General features: G+C 41.4%; 3 protein-coding genes across 5 annotated transcripts; 2 read left to right on the forward strand and 1 right to left on the reverse strand.

The window, feature by feature from the left end:
- The first annotated feature begins 459 nt into the window (after positions 1 to 459).
- LOC147337289 (transmembrane protein 179) lies at positions 460 to 7149 on the forward strand. The gene is made up of 4 exons (XM_086303259.1): positions 460 to 871; positions 2431 to 2568; positions 2805 to 2883; positions 4823 to 7149. The coding sequence occupies exons 1-4, from the start codon at positions 549 to 551 to the stop codon at positions 5012 to 5014; spliced, it is 732 nt and encodes a 243-aa protein (XP_086159385.1). The 5' UTR covers positions 460 to 548; the 3' UTR covers positions 5015 to 7149.
- Positions 7150 to 8578: 1429 nt separating this feature from the next.
- On the forward strand, positions 8579 to 13615 carry LOC147337290 (heterogeneous nuclear ribonucleoprotein U-like protein 2). Its single transcript, XM_086303273.1, has 10 exons — positions 8579 to 9244; positions 10327 to 10403; positions 10538 to 10780; positions 10870 to 10982; positions 11088 to 11354; positions 11733 to 11855; positions 11956 to 12057; positions 12463 to 12631; positions 12961 to 13187; positions 13274 to 13615. Exons 1-10 carry the CDS (start codon positions 8775 to 8777, stop codon positions 13331 to 13333), a joined length of 1851 nt encoding a protein of 616 aa, XP_086159399.1. The 5' UTR covers positions 8579 to 8774; the 3' UTR covers positions 13334 to 13615.
- Positions 13497 to 19400, reverse strand: nudt22 (nudix (nucleoside diphosphate linked moiety X)-type motif 22). 3 transcript variants are annotated; one of them, XM_086303302.1, is made up of 8 exons: positions 18907 to 19400; positions 18205 to 18302; positions 16846 to 17034; positions 16189 to 16768; positions 15989 to 16114; positions 15408 to 15505; positions 14327 to 14420; positions 13497 to 13773 (listed from the first exon to the last, which is right to left on the reverse strand). In XM_086303302.1, exons 3-8 carry the CDS (start codon positions 16932 to 16934, stop codon positions 13606 to 13608), a joined length of 1155 nt encoding a protein of 384 aa, XP_086159428.1. In that variant the 5' UTR covers positions 16935 to 17034; positions 18205 to 18302; positions 18907 to 19400; the 3' UTR covers positions 13497 to 13605. The 3 variants fall into 3 exon arrangements, with proteins under 3 accessions (XP_086159428.1, XP_086159420.1, XP_086159411.1); XM_086303294.1 differs by lacking the exons at positions 18205 to 18302; positions 18907 to 19400 and adding an exon at positions 17990 to 18197; XM_086303285.1 differs by lacking the exons at positions 13497 to 13773; positions 18205 to 18302; positions 18907 to 19400 and adding an exon at positions 17990 to 18197 and having other exon boundaries at positions 13803 to 14420.
- Between the last annotated feature and the right edge of the window lie 388 nt (positions 19401 to 19788).

Here is a 19788-nt window from a genome sequence, read left to right on the forward strand (position 1 = left end):
TGCCTCCTTATTTCTGATAATTTTATTTTGTGTAATTGTTTAAATACCCGTCATGTCTAGTAGATCTTGCGAGAATCCGAATCAGGAGTTAAATGCCAAACATCTTTGCTTGTCCAGGACGAGCTCTATATCTATCTATCTCTATAGCTATTTAGGTTTCTATATGAACAAGTGCGTGTGTAAAATGGCGAAGCGGAATTGACAGGCAGAAAGAATAAAGAAAAAAAAAGTATTTTTTTTAAGATAAGAAAGAACAGCAGCAGCTTTGCATTCAGTGTTTGTGCTGAAATGCAGGCATGATTACAGCGATGCGTTTTCTCTTGCTTGGTTCCTGGATTTTTTTTGGCGGAGTGAGCCCTCTGTGTGTCCCCCTCCTCTCTGGCAGTACGTGCGGGTTGTGTAACGGTGGGAGCGACGGCTCGGTCCCCGCCCTGCTCCTTTAAATACCCGTAACGGGGTCAGTACAGCAGACAGACAGTGGGATGTGCTGATATCTGCTTCTTTCAGCGTGGGTACTCTAACCGTGTATCTGGTGTTCGTGCTGCGTCATGGAGCTGGACCGGCGACTACTGCTGGCGCACTGCACGGCTCACGCCCTCTCGGTAGCGGCGGGCTTGCTGGTGGTGGTCCCGATGGCTCTGAACGGTTCCGCTTTCAAAGGCCGCTGCGCCCTCTTTTCCAGTGGATACTGGAGGACGGATGAGCAGGTGGAGCCGACGGGCACGACGGGAGTCGTGGATCACCTGGTGGTGCAACAGTGGGGGCCGCCGGCAGCCTGCCAGTTCGCCACTTTTGTGGGCATTTTCACGGTGCTGTACGGAGCTGCGCAGGGCTGGAGGTGCCTCTTCTATCTGCATGGACAACATGACGAGTGAGTCTCCCTGCAGCACACACCCACCCCTCCATACGTCTCAAAACACAGAGAAGGGCGGGTACAACACTACTGACCTACATTTGGTTATGTTCTGCAGAAAGATAATGCTGCATGGTGCCACAGTAGTCCGGTGGTACTTGGAGATCCTGCAAACGCATTAAAATAGATGAAGGCATATATAAACGGATGCATGCAGAAACGGACGCAGTCATGTGGTGTGGATGATCAGTCAGCGTATCCACCAGCACAGAAGGCTGTCGGCCATGTTAAGGAGAGGAGAAAATGTTCTGAATATATCTGCATCCTTTATTCTAGTGATGTTTTTTGACCCCCCCCCCCCCCAAAAAAAGAAGAAGTGTAGTGTAAAGAAACAGGAGAAGAAAGAAACACATTGAGAGCTCTTAAGAATAACGAGTTTACTTAAACAACAACAACAGTATTTTAGGTCTTTATGAATCAGCTTGCCTACATGTGAAAAAATTTCTTATAGAAACCGGGAGCATCACCTACATTAAGTCAAAGGAAAAAAATAAACAAGGTCTCAGCTGCAACTTTCACACTTTTCATCAGGTGGGCCAAAGTGGACCTTCTGCCGGCCGGTTCTGACCCCGGAGGTGCGGGTTTGACACACCTCTGAGTCATGCTCAGGCCCCTGATGTCAACCAGCTGCTGGGCCTTTCTAAACCAAACCTGTGGGTCACATGACCTACAAAAACAAACTGCAGTTATCACAGTAGTCATAGCAGGGGTGTCAAACATAAGGCCCGTGGGTGGTATTTGGCCAGGCAGAGACTCCAGTATGGCCCTCTGGACAGCTTTGCATAATGTGAAGTTTGGCATAAATTTTGGACATTTAGCTTTGTTTTCATACGTTTTATAGCTTTTCCCAATGATAAAGGCCTAGCCCCTGGGTTACTAGACCAGTGTGAATAAGTAATAAACAATTCAATTTTATTAGATTAAATTTTACAGTGGATCCACAGTAAAGGAAAATGGACAAGGAGCTAACAGAACTACACATTTATTTCTTACGATTTAAGTTCAGAGAGTTTTGCTAACATTGTTCTGTTGCAAAACAGCTGCAAACCACCACAATACCACCGTATTTTACTGTTGGTATGATGTTCCTTTTCTGAAATGCTGTGTTACTTTTACAGCAGATGTAATTTTAAGACTACTGAAAGAGAGTTAAGGTTGTCCTGGTTGACTTACAAGCTTGTTCAGATTGTATGGTTTTTGGCTTATATACTGTATTTCCATGTATGTTTACCGATGTTTCCATAAATAGCTTTATCCATTTCCCAATTTACTTGTACAATGTAAAGCGATGAGGGGTGTTTCAAGACTTTTGTGCAGTACTGTATATACTGTTCGTCTGTATCTGTTGAGGAAATCTGTAGAAATAAAAACATTACTGTGATAACTGAAGCAGCAGAAAGAGGGGATGTAGCTGCAGTTGATATTATAAATTAATCGTGCATTTGCTCCAACGTTGGCCTTAAGCCTCAGCTCTCTGTGTGTCTGATGGCCATCTCTCTCTCTCTGTTTCTGCCCAGCACTCTGTTTTCGTCCTTCCTCACGGTCCTGCTGAGCGTGTGCGTGTTCTTCCTGTCTGGAGGAGCCAGTGTCATCTTGTCACTAGGACTCAGCTCCTGGTGCGACGTTGTGACAGAAAACGACACACAGCCATTCAGGTACATCTAACGCAGACGCCCCTTTGGTGTTGTGGATGGATGCCTGCTCAGTTTGACATCGAGAGGCCTGCACATTTCCAGACTTTTCTTTTGTTGCTCCATGTGTGATTTTAAAAAGAAAATGATTCAGGGTTGACGTTAAAATGTGTGTTTTTAAAGCGTGTGTGTAGCTGTCATCTTGTTTGAGCATATCTTCAGGTCCTTTTCTCATCTATTCTTGTTTGTTTTGAATTCAGCTGTGCAGAGTCCCAGTCTGTGCCGCTTTACCTGGACGTGGACACTTCATCTTTCTTCACAGAGCTCAGTCTGGCGCAGGTAGGAATGCTCAAATACAAGCAAACCCAAAATGTTGCGCACACCAGAACGCAAAAGGGACACCGACTTCCTCCCAGGCCTCTGAAACAAGAGCTTCACAGTTCGGCTGTCTGCTTTTCTGAAAGGCTGAAGGAGGTAGAGCACGATGAAGAAAAAAGAAAATAATTATTTAACAGTTCAGACAGATAACTTAAGTAATATTAAAATGATCACAACAAGCTAATTAGACATCTGAAATTATAGAACAGGGGTGTCAAACATAAGGCCAAGGGGACTGAATCAGCCCGACAAAGAGTCTAATCTGACCCCAATGGCCAAATTAACTGTATTTTCATAAGGTTAAAAAACTTTCCAACTGATGAAGACCTCCCCTGTGGCCATTAATGCTATAACACAGTAATTGATTAATAGATGAACCTTTAAAAATAACAGCATGAGCTCCCATCAGTGTAGCAGCTGCAGTAGTATTTACAGATTTATCCCCGTTTTGTGCTTAAATACAGGATGTTTTGTATGTAAACATTGTTCCTGATCACATCACTGTAGTCACTCATTTCAGGGTTTTTTTCCACCCTTTTGTTTGATTCGGTGTCAGCTGCAGTGATGTTGTGTGAGCTGTTTCTAATGGCAACAGATCTTTTGTCACAGATTTGATATTTTAGGAAAGCAGACGCGTGAAACAGGAAAGCAGGTTTCCTCTGTCAGAAGAAACCACTTTTGTTCGGCATCATGTTCGTCTGAAGCTTGTCTGTTTTGCAGATTTATCCAGGAATTAAAAGCATGCATTTAGGAGTTTTTTTGATGTTGTCAGTGCTTTGTGTTTTTGTTACAAAACATCATTGATCGACACAAGAGCTGATGTCAGCCTCCGTTCTAGCAGCTTCTGCAGCTCCATTCAGTGTCCTGGGCAGGATTTATCTAATCTGTCTTTTGGAAACAATGAAACGAGTGTGCGAGGTTCACTCCCGCAACAAACCGACTCATATTGATGAGACACGGTGACGCTCTCGGCTACGGTCATTTTTCAGTTTTTCCAGTTCTAATCTGTCCCGTCTAAAAACGGCGTCCCCTCATCTCTCCTGCTGTCGTCACAGTGAACTATCGACTCGTCCCTGAAATCAAAAGTCTCACAGGAAGTGGTGTTTGTTAAAGACACAGACTGTATGTTTTTACAAATTGATTTTTGGACTTCCACATTTCTGGAGCCGCATTGTTGATTTTTAGATTTCTCCTGTGAATCTTTGTCCCGGAGTTTTAAATGATCGAAACAATAGGCTGGGTCTTAACTCAGTTTTTCTACTTGTTTGTACATTTCTCTCAGCTCCGGTCCCATAGTTTCACCAATCTACCTCCAAGAATTTGCTGACAGTCGTTATACTGAGATGATAACTGTTGTTTCACTGATGTATTGTTAAAAATGGCATAAAATGAGAGTGGAAGATGGACATGTGAGTGTGTGCTATATACATTAGAGGGTTACCTAGGCAACCAGAGTCTGAAGCATCCACTCACTACAAAGGTTGAATGAATTGCTTCCCCTGTGTGCGCTGCTTTAGCTCAGCCATGTTGGTCATTCGGAGGCAGAAGTGACCATTTGTGGATCACACATAAATATAAAAGTCATCTGCTGCCTTTTGGGCCCATGTTTTTGAACCTTCCATGCTGGTGTTTTGACCTTTGCCATGGTAGTTCTTTTGGAGCCACACGTTCCATTATAAGGATAAAAAAGATGGATTCAGCAACTGAAGCAGCTGCATTTATAACCTGTAAAGATGCAAAGCACAGACACAGATATCTGCTAATTATTACTCAGTAACAGAATAATAAAACACAGGAATTTCACAAACTTCTTGGGTGCTTTCTGCATCGTTATCCTTCACCATGTGTCTGTTCAGTGTTTTTTCGATACGTGACTGTAAGCATCTCTCTTCATTCTCAGGCGTCGCTGTGGCTTGTGACGGCTCTGTGGCTGGTTCACTCCATCCTGGCTTTCCTGCGGCTCTACCACTCTCACAGCCAGCACATCAGCGGGCCCTGTCTGCACCGGGAGAAGGAGATGCTGCTGGGAAACAGTCCATCAGACAGCGGCTCTCCCTCGCCTCCTCCTGTGACACCCATCCTCTTAGTCTAACCCAGAGTGTGTGAGGTACTGACAGAAGAAGCCTCCAGTATTCACATTTAAAACTCAGTTTGTTCATGTCTCGATCGATGATGTCAACTCCGCGGTACATGAGCCTGACCAAGGAATCCATCAGGTGTAATATTAATCAACCAACAAAAGAACGCAGTACAGAAATTCCAAAGATACCATAGAAAGAGTTCAGGCTTAAATTAGATATGTCTGTAATGCATGTTACCTTTTTAAAAACATTGGCTGATCTGTGTTGTCCTTAAATATTAATTATCAAGTAATTTATCTTATTTAATGGCTTAATGTTATTTAACAGCTTAGTATCATCACTAATATCGGTGAAATCATGCCTACTGCATTTTAAAGGTTTTTCCACAATCTTTAAAACCTCTTTTAACCACTTGGATTATTTTTTTTTATTATACGACAAACAAATTCACAGGAAAAAGAGGAAATAAGAAATCCTATAATAATTCAATAAATACAAAATCTTTCACATATTTGAAAAGGGTCCTCAGACCTGTTGAAACACCCACTGCAGTGTCAACGTTGGCAGATAAGTCCAAATTAAATTCAGTATTAAAAATAATACAAGTGATTCATAAATTTTAACAGGAACTGCACACAATGTGTTTTTTGTCTGGATTCACTTTAGTGCAGACATATAGAATACAAGTCATAGTTATTTTGAGGTATTTATACTCCATCTTGTTGCCTTGCAAGATAAAAAGAAATGCACAGATGGATGTAACTGACAGTAATGCATTTTAATTTTGGCTAAACAGGCTGTTTTGAGCTTGTGATTTTGCCAGGTTTAAAGGAGAGCTGCTTTTGAGACACTATAAATTCTGACTGTAAGCTCGACATAAGCTTTCTGACCTTAGTCTCACTTCATAGTACAATCCTGAGGTGATGGGATTGAGTACAACTCTATGGATCTGCTCAAACTGTGGCTGTAATGTGAGGGACTTGCTGCCCAATCATGGCTTACAAACCCTAAAATAACACGGAAAATTCTTTTTTTAGGAATTGAAAGTTTTGAAAACACGTGAACTTTATTGATTCACCGATTCATTTATGAGCATTAATATAATTTCAGTAAAAGGGATCTGCACGCTGAATGTCTTGTGATCAAAGGTTTTGATTGGAGATGAAATGTGTTTGCAATGATGTCAGGGACGTTTGTACTGAAGGATTTTATAGATTCAAAATATACCAGTTACTGAAGAATACAGTTGTTGTGTCAAATCCAACATTGAAGACATTTATGGGCAAAAACATTTCCTTAATAAGTGATAAGATAGGAACATGCAGTCTGTAGGTCCACAGAGTTGGTCTGTAGTGGGACTAAACTTATCTGCCTTCAAACAAAAAGGGATTTCACAGCTGAAGCACATTATAACAATAACCAGTGTTGTTGCTTATTTTTGTCTTTTCACCGCATTTTCGTGAGTCACTGTTCATTCACATCATTGATGACACCACAAGCAGCCAGCCTGGTGTTTGTTCCAAGTACATTTACAATGCATGGTTGTTTGCGTTTCTGCAGGAGCTCGACATTTTGCACAGTCGTGTCCTCATCAGGGAGAATTCGTTGTATTGTCCTGAGTGTAATATTCGGATGCTTTCATCGTGAAGCATGTGGCGAGAGCGTGACTGAGCCACCGTGTTCGTGTAACAGGCTCACTGTGTGAGCATGACCTGAATGTTCTGTTGTGTATTGGGAAAATCTCTGCCGGCCTCTCATCTTGTGACGATTTCTGTCATGATGCTGTTTGCGTGGAGGCGGCTGCTCTCGGACCGTCAGTGAAGCAGTCAAATCCTCTCAGACGATCCACGTAGAGTTTAATTAGCAGGAAAACTCTGATTTGTGACTTTTTGAGACAGATTTATGTGGAGCCCAGTGGGGTTGATATGAAGTCGTCGTTGCACTTCTGTCAACCCGAGCAGCTGTAATGACACGCAGACAGCAGAGGTGGAAATCTGAGGTAAAGAGGCGGCTTTGTGATGTATTAAATGTTTTTGTATGCTGAACATTGTCCTGCTTTTTACCTCTGAAAACCGTTTGTGCTCATTCACACTTGCGTTTTTGCATTGTTGTTGTTTACAAATAAAAAAGAGTCATTATAAGAGAACCTTGCTCATTTTTGTTATTTACAAAAGCACCATCACCCTGATCACACGTCTTCTGTTTGCTTTAGTCACTTTGATATTATTGTGGTTACAATGTTAATTACAGTGTTGAGTGCCAGATTGGATATCTATTAAATATTTCCTACATCGTTTATTTAACTGTAAGTGTGTTGGGCTGCAGTGACCACAGCTTACATCCCATGCACAATAAGAGAGAATGCAGTCTAGCAGTACAACAATCAGTCACTGCCAGACACTTTATTACGTACACCGATTCAACTGCTCTTTAACACAGATATCCAGTCAGCTAATCATATGATCACGATTGCCTGCTGAAGTTTAAACTGAGCATCACAATGGGAAAGAAATTTGATTTAAGTGACTTTGAACATAGTGTGGTTGAATGATGTGACGGTCACACAACCATCTCTATAAGTTACAGAGAATGTCTATGAAATATTCATGAAAGAATGTTTTTCTTGTTGTCTTTAGACATACCAATAAATGTGTGGAAAAAAAATACTATTGTCCTTGCATGTTTTCCTGACCTGCAGATATCTGAGAAAATCATTCCCACCACAGTTGTATTTCTCATGGACAACAAGAACAATGCCTAAGTCCTTTGGTATACCTTTTTTCCATATTAAAAACAAATACAGGATAAAAACAGGGCTCATGCTGCAACACATAGTTTGCTTTAGGGTGTCAATAGGAACACAAAGGTAATACATTCACTTCTGAATATATTACCTTATACTTATTTGTGTTACTGCTCAAGTTTATATAATGTAGTAACCACTATTAATAGAGTTAAAATTACACTGAACATCTGCTTGTGACAAATAGCCAGAGTTATATTTTTTGTATTTTGCAATTAGACTTTATTTTTATTTAGTTTTTTCAGAGAGGATTTTCTTGTTTCAGTTTATTTTTTAGTGTTTACAAATATTCAATTCTAGCATCGTTTTTATTAGTTTAGGTCTTTAGTTATTTTTGTATGGAGGGCATATGTTAGAGGTGATCAATGCATCATGCACCGGTTTGTTTGTTTGTTTGTTTGTTTGTTTTTTGCTTTTTTACCAAACTAACAAACTAAGGATATTTCCTTTAGTTATCTCCAAAAGTTAATTCTGTTCATCCGGATGAACAGAGTCAACTTGATTCAACAAGATTTACTTGCCTGGATGACTGAGAATGCATCAAGACGTTTCCTTTAGTTAGTTTTGTTGTGTGAATTGTGTTCACACAACACAATTCACAACAAACTACCACTGAAAATAAAAAAAACTATTTAAAATATTTTTAAATGAACTAATTGAAGCTAAATTGACCCGAAAACAACTATACGACTAAAAATAATACTTTTCAAAAATCCTGGTACGGTAGTTATGTTGATGTAGTAACATTTTCTTTCGCTAGATGGCAGTAAACAAAACGTATCTGTCTTAAATGAGAAAGAGGAAGAAGTAACGAGCCAATCAAATTCCAAGGCACCATATTGAACAGTTGTTTTGACTCCAGCCTGTTCTTCTTTTACAGTTTTTACTTTGTATTTGGCTTTTTTAAAACTTAAATAATTCGCATTTACAATTAAAAGACAAATAAACGTAATACTCGCGCGGGAACAATGAAGCTGGCGGACATTAAAAAGTTAAAAGTGGCCGAGCTGCGGTCCAGACTTAAAGAGCTGGGGCTGGACAGTAGAGGGCTGAAGGCTGAGCTGGTGGAGCGGCTGTGGTCCGCAGCAGAGGGGGAGCCGAGCGGGGGAGACGGTGAAGAAGAAACGCTGAAGCTACATGACAGCTCACCTATACTTTTAGTACAGACAGAGCCAGCAGACGTCCGCCCTCCATCCTCAGAGATTGGTGCTACTGCGCGACATGAAGTAGACCGCGGCTACACAGACATGGCCACACAGACTGTGGCTGAGCCCAGTCCAGCTGCACCACAGCCCGACTCGGAGGCTGCTGCTGCTGCGGGTGTCACTGCCTGCCCTGCGGAGGGAGGAGAACAGGGGCATGCGGAGGGTCCAGTAGAGGAGGACATGGGCAGAGGAAGGTCGTTCTACGAGTTCAAAGAGGAGATACGATACAAGAGGTAGAGTATGGTGAAGAAACCCGCCCCACAGAGGGCATCGGGTTCAGTGAAAATCCCTCACATCTGTCCACAGCATACTATAATTACCGTGTGGAGCTCTCGTTGTGGAGTTTCATATGTGTAGGTTCTCTTGGTCTTGAGAACTTGATAAAGTTTGTAAAGATTTTTAAACTCTCACCCAAGACACTTCTTTAGTACCACATCCACTGATGGAAAATCCCAGTCAAACGAAGCGTGGGCCAAGTCCAGAATCACAGAGACTTTATTAATCCCACAGGGAACTTGAGTTCTCATAGCGGCACACATACAGCAAACGTCAAGCACTCATATAAAATGAAGAGTAGAAACAGAGATATTAATTGATAACTATTAAAATAAATATAGAGATACAGGTATAAACATAAATATGCATATAGACATAAAAGTACACAAATATGTGTGCAATATATGTCATTGCGTACAAAAGTGCCAGAGTGCAGTGAGGTGTGATTAATCCTGTTCTGCATGTGTGGGCCTGACCCAATTGGATGAATTAAAGAGTTTGAAAGCAGCAGGAAGGAAGGACCTGTAACGTTCCCTCAGACAGGAGCGTGAAGGAATCTGTTGCTCTCAGTGAGCTAATCAGGTCATGTTAAAATAGGTTTTCTCAGTTTAAGAGAGAAGAAGGATTTAAAGCTCTTCCAATATTGTGGTCCTGGTTACTGCACCACTGTTTAGGAATATGTTTTAAATTCTTACTTTGAATGATTTTTTTTATGTGTATACATGTGTGGATGGAGCAGGTTTTTTTTCTTAAGGCCAGATTAGCATTTTATTTTTACTGTATTTATGTGTATTTATACTTTAATATTTCCTATTTTATTATTGTTATTTTATTCTGTGCAATGAACGATGAGTGAACGCATGTAAGAATGTATGTATGCTCGTCTGCTAAAACATAAGCTCTGATCCAGTTTCACTGCAGAATGCATAGCACAGCGGCATAAAAGGAATCTTTATCTTTGTGTTTTATTTAGATTTAGATTTAATGAAGTTCTTAAATCATTAAATGTGACATGTCTCTTTTTTTTTTTTTCAACCAGAGCCAAATCACCACAGCCCCCTGCGGAGAGGAGTGAGGCAGAGGAACAAGATGAAGATAAAGTCAGACTAGATAAATGTGTGAAAACACACCCACACAAATTTTAATCAGCGCTTGAGTTTTCTTATGAATTACTTGTTTTAATTTTGTCTGGACTAACCCCCAAGGGTGTATTTGATTTGACTCCCTGAGTCTCCTTGTCGATTACTCAGATGGCTCTCACCTGCACTTCGAGGTGAGTCCTGATGGATCCTCTGGCCAGCCGCGGTTCTGGGCTCAATTCCCCCTGCTGTGGTCAGGCTGCAGGCTCACCCATGGGGTGCAGCAGGGCAGGGTGGGCTTTGAGGTGAGGCTGGAGAGGAAACTGTTGACTGCACAGCCAGATGACCATGAAGTCAGGGAGCCATATGGACTGAGAGTTGGCTGGTCAGTGGCCGTCTCCTCTCTGCTGCTGGGTAAGAATGACGTTTTTTTTCATATTTATTGTCTGTAGATGTGATTTACTTGTTAAAAAGCTTCTGAATCCTTCTGGGTTTCACGTCAGGTGAGGATGAACTCTCTTTTTGTTATGATGGACGTGGTAAAAAAGTGTCAGATAGAAAGGAAGAGAACTTTGGAGAGCCTTTTTCGGAGGGGGATATCATCGGCTGTTATGCTGTGAGTTATGTTTTCAGTCAGCTTTACTAGCGCTCGAGTGACTTTTCTCTCATTTAAACCATTTTTTTGTGTTTGTGTGTCATGTTCACACCTGCACACACCCAGTCTTTCTCCTCAGATGGCGCTGTCGAGCTCTCTTTCCATAAAAACGGTCGTTTTGTAGGAGTGGCCTTTTCCACGGACACCTCGGTGCTACGGGGTCGTGCTCTGTTCCCTCATGTCCTCTGTAAGAGCTGTTCGTTCAAATTGCTCCTGGACCCTGCAGCTCAACCCTGGTACCCCGGCCCTCCGGGGTTCACACCGTTGGCCACTCTTCCTCCTGGGCAAAGGGTGTGCTCCACATCAGCTCCAACCTCCAGAGCACAGTGCGAAGTGAGAGTCAAATTTAGATTTGTATTCCCAATCTTTCTACTACTAAAGGCTCCTCCTAAAGTTGAAATTGTAGTGTGAAGATGAATTGTAATGTTTTCTAAGAATTTCCTCTGAAAGTTTGAACTAAACAAAGTTCAGATGATCTTGCACATGGAGCATTTTAGCCATAGAAAATGCTCCTAAGGTGGAAAATTGTTGGGAGTGGAGGATGTAAGCAGGGGGGAAAATGGCAGAACGACAACGTTTAGTGTTACAGCAGTGATCACCCGAGTCATTAGGATCATCCTATGGGAGCCATGAATGTTTGTGCAAAATTTAATTTTCTGACAGTTGACATGTCAATTTTGTTATGTCTTATCTTCCTCTCTGCTCCACCAGGTGGTGCTGATGGTGGGTCTTCCTGCCTCTGGGAAGAGCGTCTGGGCGAGGAATTACATGAAGCAGCATCCAGAGAAACAGCACAGACTGCTGGGAACGGAGGAGCTGCTCGCTTGTATGATTGTCAGTCAGATCTCCGCTCTTCACTCCTGTGATTCACATTCAGAGGTTATGGTTCGCACCTGATGTAAAATGTTTGACCCGTGTGTATGTGTGTGTATAGAGTGGTGGGCAGAGGGACAGCAGGCTCCAGCAGGCCTCTCACGGTCTTACTGAAATAATCAAGATGGCTGCCCAAACTCCTGGAAACTACATCCTAGACCAGGTAATGCTTCACGGTCAAAAAAAAAAAAGACTTATGAGATGTCCCCTTGTGAAACTCACTGAAGGATAGTAGTTGCTATCAGGTGGTAGAACAAAAGCCGTTATTGGAGAATCAGCCTCTGCAAGCAAAGTGTCAGGAGACCAAAGTGAACTGGTTCATTTAGGCTCATGTGATAGAGGTTTGGATGAGCAGCAGAAGATTTTCTGGTTTCAAATCGGGCCTCTGCAGTCTGGAGTTTGGGATTATTTCTTGGTCCTATTAATAATTAAATATTTACTTTAAAGCAGTTATATGTGGAATAAAATCTAAACTGTAACCACCACAGTTATGAGCAAAGAGCTTCGACAAAACATTTCACTATGCTGTAGTCTTAGTAGTTATTTCACTTCATCTTTCTGTTTCCAGTGCAACATCCTCTTCTCTGCACTCCGTCACAAGCTGCGGCTGTTCACAGGCTTCAGGCGTCGGGTGGTGGTGGTGTTTCCCTCAGGCGACGAGTGGAAAAGGCGACTGTCGCAGCACCAGATGAGAGACGGTGAACACATCCCAGAGACCGCCCTGCTCAAATTACAAGGTTTACCTACATTTGTAATATTATGTTCCATTACAGGTCTATATTAGGGGATCAAAAACAAAACATGAATTTGTTTCATATGTTCCATTTGGTCTCTACAGTAATCCCTGTAAATTTACACTGAGGAATGGGTTCAGATTCTTCTTGGTTAAATCCGTGAATCCTTCAGAAAGAAAGGTTCTTCCTCTCATTACTCGGTTTATTGATATCATTTAAGGTCTCAGATGTGCTGGGAGCCACAGAGTTTATAAAAGATCTTTACAGCTCGTGCTGCTGACAGTTAAAATAAACAGCAGTCATTCCTGTAATACTTTCCTCTCTCTGTCCAGTGAGCTGCAGTCTTCCAGAGCAGCAGGATGACCTCCTGGAGGAGTTGCAGTATGTCGAGCTGCCGCAGGAAAAGGCGCTAAAGCTCCTGCAGGAGTATAAAGATGAGGCCCGCAGACTGCTACCCCCCGTCCCCAAACATGAGAAGACACGGCGACTTTACAGGAAAAGACCCCACCCTCACGGTCCTCCATCCTCTCACAGGACATGGAGTCAGCCGCCAAGATACGTGAGTGCCAACCTGGCTCATTTCTCTCTAAAAGCACAGCTGCATTTGCTAGATGTTAAATTAATTTTGTGTCATTCACATTTCAGTGGAGCGTGCCTTATCAGGATCAGGGGTATTACTACAGCGCGTACCAGAACTACTCATGAGCGAACCTGGAGCAAGAGGACTCGAATAATGCTGCTGCATTACCAGTGATTACATAACACCAACACTGCTGAGGTTTTATTATATGGAACTGCACACTCCCTGCTCAATCATAATCAGTGTCATATTTTATCTTTTATGAAAAGACATGGACACTTTAGGTTTTTATTCAAAATATTTTAATACATTTTTACTTGTTCTTGCTGTACAGTGTATAAATGAATTACACAGTACTGAATTATCAGTAACTTGTAAATAAAACCCCAAACTTTAATCAGTCTGTTTCTTTGTGCACATGTGGTGGTGTCAACTTGGCATCGCCTCGGCCGCGTTGGTCTGGAACTACGTCAGGTTTAACAGTCTGATAAAGCAGCATGGCTCCTTTAGCTGACGGACAAAGCTCCGACCACAGAGGGCTGCTTCTGTCCAGCTGCAAAACTTCCTACAGTGTGCAAAATACAACTGTGTGAGAAAGTGTTTGCCCCCTTCCTAATTTCCTGTTTTGTTTTGGAGTTTTGTTGCATTTAAATGCTCCAGATAATCAAATAAATTTAAATATTAGACAAAAAGGTAAGTAAACCTACATGGCTCTGTGTGAAAATAGTGATTGCCCCCATATCTGTTCTATCATAAATTAACTGGTATATCACAACTTTGGAAAGCTGAGTTCAATTTGTCTAGCCACACCCGGTTCTGATGTAATCACCTTAACGAGAAACATCTTTATTTAGAAACTGCATTTACTTGTGCCGTCTTTGTCTAACATTTAAATTTGTTTGATGATCTGAAACATTTAAGTGTGACAAACATACAAAAAAATAGGAAATCAGCAAACACTTTTTCACACTACTGTATATAAAAAGGCAGAATTGCCTTATATGCTTGTAATCTCTCCATAAAGTGATGATTGTACTTTGTTCCCTACTGCAGACGCAAGTACAAGAATCTCGTTTTGGTGTTGGTCTGCAGGTATTTGTATGTCTGTAACATCTCACCGTTCTGCTGACAAGGACGACCTCTGTGGACTCGCTGGCCTCCACTCCTCCTTTCCAGTACAACTTTCTCACTTCATCAGAATTTAAGGAGCAACTGAAAGCACACAGATTAAAATTTATATCTTTATAGAGCCATTCAAACCACATTTATTATTTCACGATGCTTGATTTAGGATTGTGTGCAGCTTTATGCTGCCCTTCCTAACCTCAGCTGGGCAAATCTGGTTAGATAATTGAGACCCAATCTAATAGTAACTTTAACTTTGGACTTCATTTTGTATGACACCTTTTTATAGGCTTGCCATCATGTGATGTCATCTTTTATGGTCTCTCAGTTGTCTTCATTATTACTTCTGTTCCTTTACTTTTAGTCTTTCACTGGTGTGCATTTTTATTGTTTCTATTTTAACTCTCTATTAACTTTACTCATCTCAAGCCCAAATATCTAACTTTTATATGGGGCAGTAAAACTGTTTTTTCTTCTTAATACTGAACTTGTTTAACTCCAAGAGAATTATTTGTAATAGGAGTGAGATTCCAGTTACAAATGGATTTCAAGAATAAAAAGAAAAGTTTAAAGAAGGTTTAGATTCCCTAAACATACATATAACACATCATGTAGTCTTACAGCCTAAATATATATTTGTTTAAGCCTCATTGCAGTTATTTGCAGTCAGTGCTCCTGAATGTGCTTTTAATTCAGTCAGCTCAGGAAATTGCAGTTTTTTTCTACTCCTAGGTCTGTATGATGTCAAAGAGAGAGGGTAGCCCTAATATAGTCATCTCACTCTGGCTGTGACCAGAAGCCTCACCCACTCATGTTCTGTTTACCAGAGGCAGCCAATCAGAAAAAGGTTGCAGGGGATTATTTTGAACTGTGACTCATACAAAGCTACTTCAATAGTCCACATGGAAAACTACGCAGTCTTTAGTAGTGGAGATGTGGTCATCGTGATGATTTTATCTTTATAAAATTTTTTGCCATACTTTCATTTTCTGAGCAACTTTCACTGACACACCTACTTCAAGAAATCTGTGCTGCAGGTTTCACAGTATGGATTAAAACTGAAGCGACGACTACCTGACGTAAAACTCGGCACTCGGTCTTCCAGCGCTGGTGTGATTCAGAGCGACGCCCATCAGGACGGGCGGTCCTAGGGAGCTCAGAGGAATATTCACCTGGGACAGAACAGTAAAATTAATAATATTAATATTTTAGCCCTTTCATTACTTCGACAAAACAGCTGGTGCAAAGTTTTATTAAAGAAAAGTGACTGTGTGAATACTGCTTTAGGCATAAAATCCTTGTTTTACACTGTGATGTCGTGAGGTCCCATGTGTAGGATCTGACCTAACAATTTTCCACTTCATAAAAAAACTTGGTAAATTTTCTGATGTGTGGATCAAATATTAGGGCTGAGTCAAACTGTGGTGCCAAGTTTCTGGAAGCTGGTTTCACTTTGTGGGGCCTATGACATGCATGATTGAACAAGAATTCTGATTTTGAGGTATTTCACTGAAGGAAATCTGCTGACACCATTTAGACTCTTTAAAAAGAGTTGCTAGCAGGCTTCTGGCGGTAAGTATACGTGCATAAACGTGAAACACGACATTACAATTCTGAATAAAAAGAATACAAACAGAAAAGGAATGACTTTTCACCTCATCTCTGATCTCGGCGCACACAGAGGAGAAAAGCTCTGAGACGATGGTCTCTGGCTTCCTCTCCATCATGGCTATGCCGATCTGCTCCTCACACACCCTCTGTCCTAGACGCTCACACACAGCCTGAGGACAACAGGGTTGATATGAGCAACACATCAAGCATTTTGGTGAGACTGAATCCTCTTTATTCATAACACCTTTGGCTCTGGGTGGCCTCCGGGGATATCCAGGAGCCCTCCCGCCTCTGCCACCTTTTGGCTCCTCCTGATCATGACCACCTGACCATTGCTGGTGCACAGTATGGCACCGACACCTAGAGGCTGAGCCAGCAGCGTCAGAGGATCTCCGAACTCGGCCTCACCACGCTGTCGCAGCTTGGCCACCCCACACGACCAGTTTGTCCCCAGGTAGTCCTTGTAGCACGTGAGGCCTAACCTCAGAGTGAGGAGGGGTGCAGGGTGTGGAGGAAGTTTGTCTGCAATGCCATTAAACTCTCTGTAGTCATGATTAGAGGCACCCTCAGCATTTTCTGTCTGACTTATACACCTGTTATGTATTTCACCCAAATCCCTCTGTCCTTGATTGTTTTGGTCCTCTGTGTGGTGGAAAATGGTGCCATGGGACAACGGAGTGGAAGGTGGATTTTGTGGATCTGCTAAGCAGAAAGAATGTAGCCTGAATTTTGCCCCGTTGAAAAGCCACGGCTCCTTGGACACCCGCTTCGTCCACACCTCATCTATGTGACGCTCCAGAGCCAGATCTGTCTGCCTGTTAAACCTGAGAGAGGAGGAATTGATTTTACATGACGTGTGATGAAAAGTATTTAAAGGATGTACTGCACTGTATGTTTGCACCTTTCTGAAAGCTCCACTTGTACTTGAGACTCGAGCAGCCCATGCCAGTGTGCACAGTGCAGCAGCACAGACACCTCAGGGTCCATCATTTCCCACTGCGGCTCTTCACTGGAAGCATCAGTTACTTGATCCAAGTTGTGTTCTTTGAGAAGACTTGGAGTGGGATGGTTTAAGATGTTAAGATGGTTGCTGGAAGTGATAGGAATGAGCAGGATTAGAAATGAGTCTATCAGAGGGACAGTTCAGGTTGAGCACTTTGAAGACAAAATCAGAGAGGCAAGGCTGAGATCTTTTGGACATGTTGGACAAAGGATGCTGAAGATGGATCTGCCTTGAAGTAAGGAAAAAAGAAAGACCATGGAGAAGAGTAATAGAGTGAAGGAGGACATGCAGAGGGTTGGTGTGATAGAAGAGCGTGTTGGAGATAGGGTGAGATAATCATCTGTGGTGACCCATAAAGGGAACAGCCAAAAGAAGAAGAAAATGTGAGCTGTTTCAGCTGAAGCTTTAAACCTTAAGGCCCATGAAGGCATCAAATCAAGTGAGGTGATCAACTCTGTGCAGGTTAATAAGTCCACTCCTGTTATACAAAGACACACATCAAGTGCACCCACATATAAGAGATTAGAGCAGGCAAATAAATCTGACCATGGATAAGGTTAATGGAAGCACAACATCAAATTATTAAAAAAAAGATTTCTAAATATATTAGAAATTTGTTACTATCATGGCAGTAACTACCTTTAAAATGCATGATTTTTTAAAATAGACACACAATAATTGACCAAAATAACTGATTTAACTAATTAAACTAAGCAGCCCTAATGTTTGCATAAATGCAGGTCCAGGTGAGCTGTAAGTATACTGCAGTCATCCTCTAATTCAATAAAGTATTCTGATTCAGGGGGATATAATGACAATTTCAACAGGGCCCGTGGGATCATGACAGCATTGGGTGCAGTGGCATAACCAAAAACGGGAGGACAACTTCTTTAAGGCGTCAACAGTTTGTTCAATGCAGATTTGTCAGCGAGGTTGAAAAGGAGAACAGACACATTTAAAAACGTGACCGCTCAGCGTCAATTTACTCACATAAAAGCTCCTGATTTGTTACTGCTAATGAAGTTATTCTTTATTTACTAACCAGTAGCTCCCAATTTTTTCCACCATTGGACTAAAAACAGTCAAAAACTTTCAATGAACCGGAGAGCTGGAAAGGAGTTAAATAGGAAGTGCGACTTCCTGATAAAATAAACGTCTAACATAACAACTCCTGTGTTCTCGTTTACTCTAAGATAATATTGTCTGGTTGATTTTCTATAAAACCAAATAAGGACAAACGTTTTGTGGCTTGTTTACCTGTCGTTTCCGAGGTAGGCGAAGAAGAAGCCAAACCAGCGAAAGGTGGTTTCTTCCTCTTTTCCCACGAACGGCAAAAATTTGCTTCTTATCACCACCTAGCGGCAAAGAGTGTAAATAATATGTTATATTGTCAGTAAGATATTACTGACAGATGTGGAAAAAAATATAAATTTTGTGCATATTTCTACAATGTAAATTATATTTATGAATTATAGTTATAAGACAAACTTATTTTAATATTAATTATAATCCAATTCAATCCAACTTTATTTATAAAGCACTTTAAAATAGCCAGCACAGGACCAAAGTGCTGTACAGTAAATAAATAAATAATGTAGTGCTGTCCAAAAGTCCTCAGCACCCTCTCAATATTTTTCAAATATTGACATTCAAGGAAATGAGTGGAGGCTCCAAACGTTTGCACAGCGCTGTGTGTATTTAATTTAGTTTTCTTTTCTTTTTAAGTTGACTTTTAATTCTTTTCTGGAGTGACTTTTTATTGTTTGAAAATGCATAGTTTTAATTGTATCTATTTTTATTTTATACTATTATAATATGAATGTCATTACAACATGAACATGATTTTAATCACGTTGTCAAAAGAAAAGAAAAGAAAAGAAAAGAAAAGAAAAGAAAAGAAAAGAAAAGAAAAGAAAAGAAAAGAAAAGAAAAGATAGACTGCAGGTCATAACTTCTTACCTGAAGATCAGTTCACCTGACACTCGGCGGCCGTCTCGGGTCTCTCCTCCTCCTGCCTCCCCTTTCCCTCACCCACCTGTTCTCTATGGAAGCTCCGCCATAGCTCACAGAAGAGCCAGAGAATTTTGTTTCTTATGGTGTGAAAGTCTTTCAGGTGCCTTCTGTGACAGTGAAACTCCAAGTTAACTGTTATGTGCCTTTTAATGAAGAGTGGCTTCCATCTGGACACTCTACTGTAGTGAAGTAGATTCTGGGGTAGGATTTTACGTGATGTCCACGAATGCAGCACTACCACCCACACCTTCCCAGCTGATAATTAGCGGCCTTATAAGAAACAGCTGCGCTTCACTACCACACGGAGGCATTTGGTAGTCTTTTACCATCTAAGGGGGCTGAGAGCATTAGGCAGCGAAGCACTGCAGATCTCCTCAGGAAAGCTACTCATTCTAGTATTGCCCTTTAGAGAGTGGATTGCGCCATGCTGCTGCTGTCTTGTCTTATGCTGTTTGTTTGTTTGTTATGTGATGCTTTTTATAAAGAACAGTAACTTGGGGTGTAGTTGTTTTATGTAGATCTCTTTTACGGTGGCCCCTAGAGACAAAGCACGTACAAACTCCAAAACACATGCAAATTCCAAAACACTTGCAAAATCCAAAACACGTACAAATTCCAAAACACTTGCAAAATCCAAAACGCATGCAAATTCCAAAACACGTACAAATTCCAAAACACTTGCAAAATCCAAAACATGTACAAATTCCAAAACACTTGGAAAATCCAAAACACGTACAAATTTCAAAACACTTGCAAACTCAAAAACACATGCAAATTCCAAAACACAACGGAAGTGCTCCAGGACGCTAGGGGCAGTGTTGAGCTTTT

The sequence above is a fragment of the Aulonocara sp. 'chitande type north' Nkhata Bay genome, linkage group LG2, assembly GCF_057382095.1.
Source record: "Aulonocara sp. 'chitande type north' Nkhata Bay isolate Kocher_YH1m ecotype deep benthic linkage group LG2, A_spYH_male_GT1.1, whole genome shotgun sequence".
NCBI classification, from domain to species: Eukaryota; Metazoa; Chordata; class Actinopteri; order Cichliformes; family Cichlidae; genus Aulonocara; species Aulonocara sp. 'chitande type north' Nkhata Bay.

What these genes read in the sequence shown, in the direction of transcription:
- LOC147337289 (XM_086303259.1), top strand. Translation starts at nt 549, where the DNA reads ATGGAGCTGGACCGGCGACTACTGCTGGCGCACTGCACGGCTCACGCC. An exon ending in CTGCATGGACAACATGACGA is followed by an intron (nt 872 to 2,430) that starts GTGAGTCTCCCT and finishes GTTTCTGCCCAG; the next exon opens with CACTCTGTTTTCGTCCTTCC. An exon ending in AACGACACACAGCCATTCAG is followed by an intron (nt 2,569 to 2,804) that starts GTACATCTAACG and finishes TTTTGAATTCAG; the next exon opens with CTGTGCAGAGTCCCAGTCTG.
- nudt22 (XM_086303285.1), bottom strand. Translation starts at nt 18,015, where the DNA reads ATGGTGGAAAAAATTGGGAGCTACTG. An exon ending in CAAGTGGAGCTTTCAGAAAG is followed by an intron (nt 16,769 to 16,845) that starts GTGCAAACATAC and finishes CTCCTCTCTCAG; the next exon opens with GTTTAACAGGCAGACAGATC. An exon ending in GCGCCGAGATCAGAGATGAG is followed by an intron (nt 15,506 to 15,988) that starts GTGAAAAGTCAT and finishes GTTCTGTCCCAG; the next exon opens with GTGAATATTCCTCTGAGCTC.
- LOC147337290 (XM_086303273.1), top strand. Translation starts at nt 8,775, where the DNA reads ATGAAGCTGGCGGACATTAAAAAGTTAAAAGTGGCCGAGCTGCGGTCC. An exon ending in GAAACTACATCCTAGACCAG is followed by an intron (nt 12,058 to 12,462) that starts GTAATGCTTCAC and finishes TTCTGTTTCCAG; the next exon opens with TGCAACATCCTCTTCTCTGC. An exon ending in GGAGTCAGCCGCCAAGATAC is followed by an intron (nt 13,188 to 13,273) that starts GTGAGTGCCAAC and finishes TTCACATTTCAG; the next exon opens with TGGAGCGTGCCTTATCAGGA.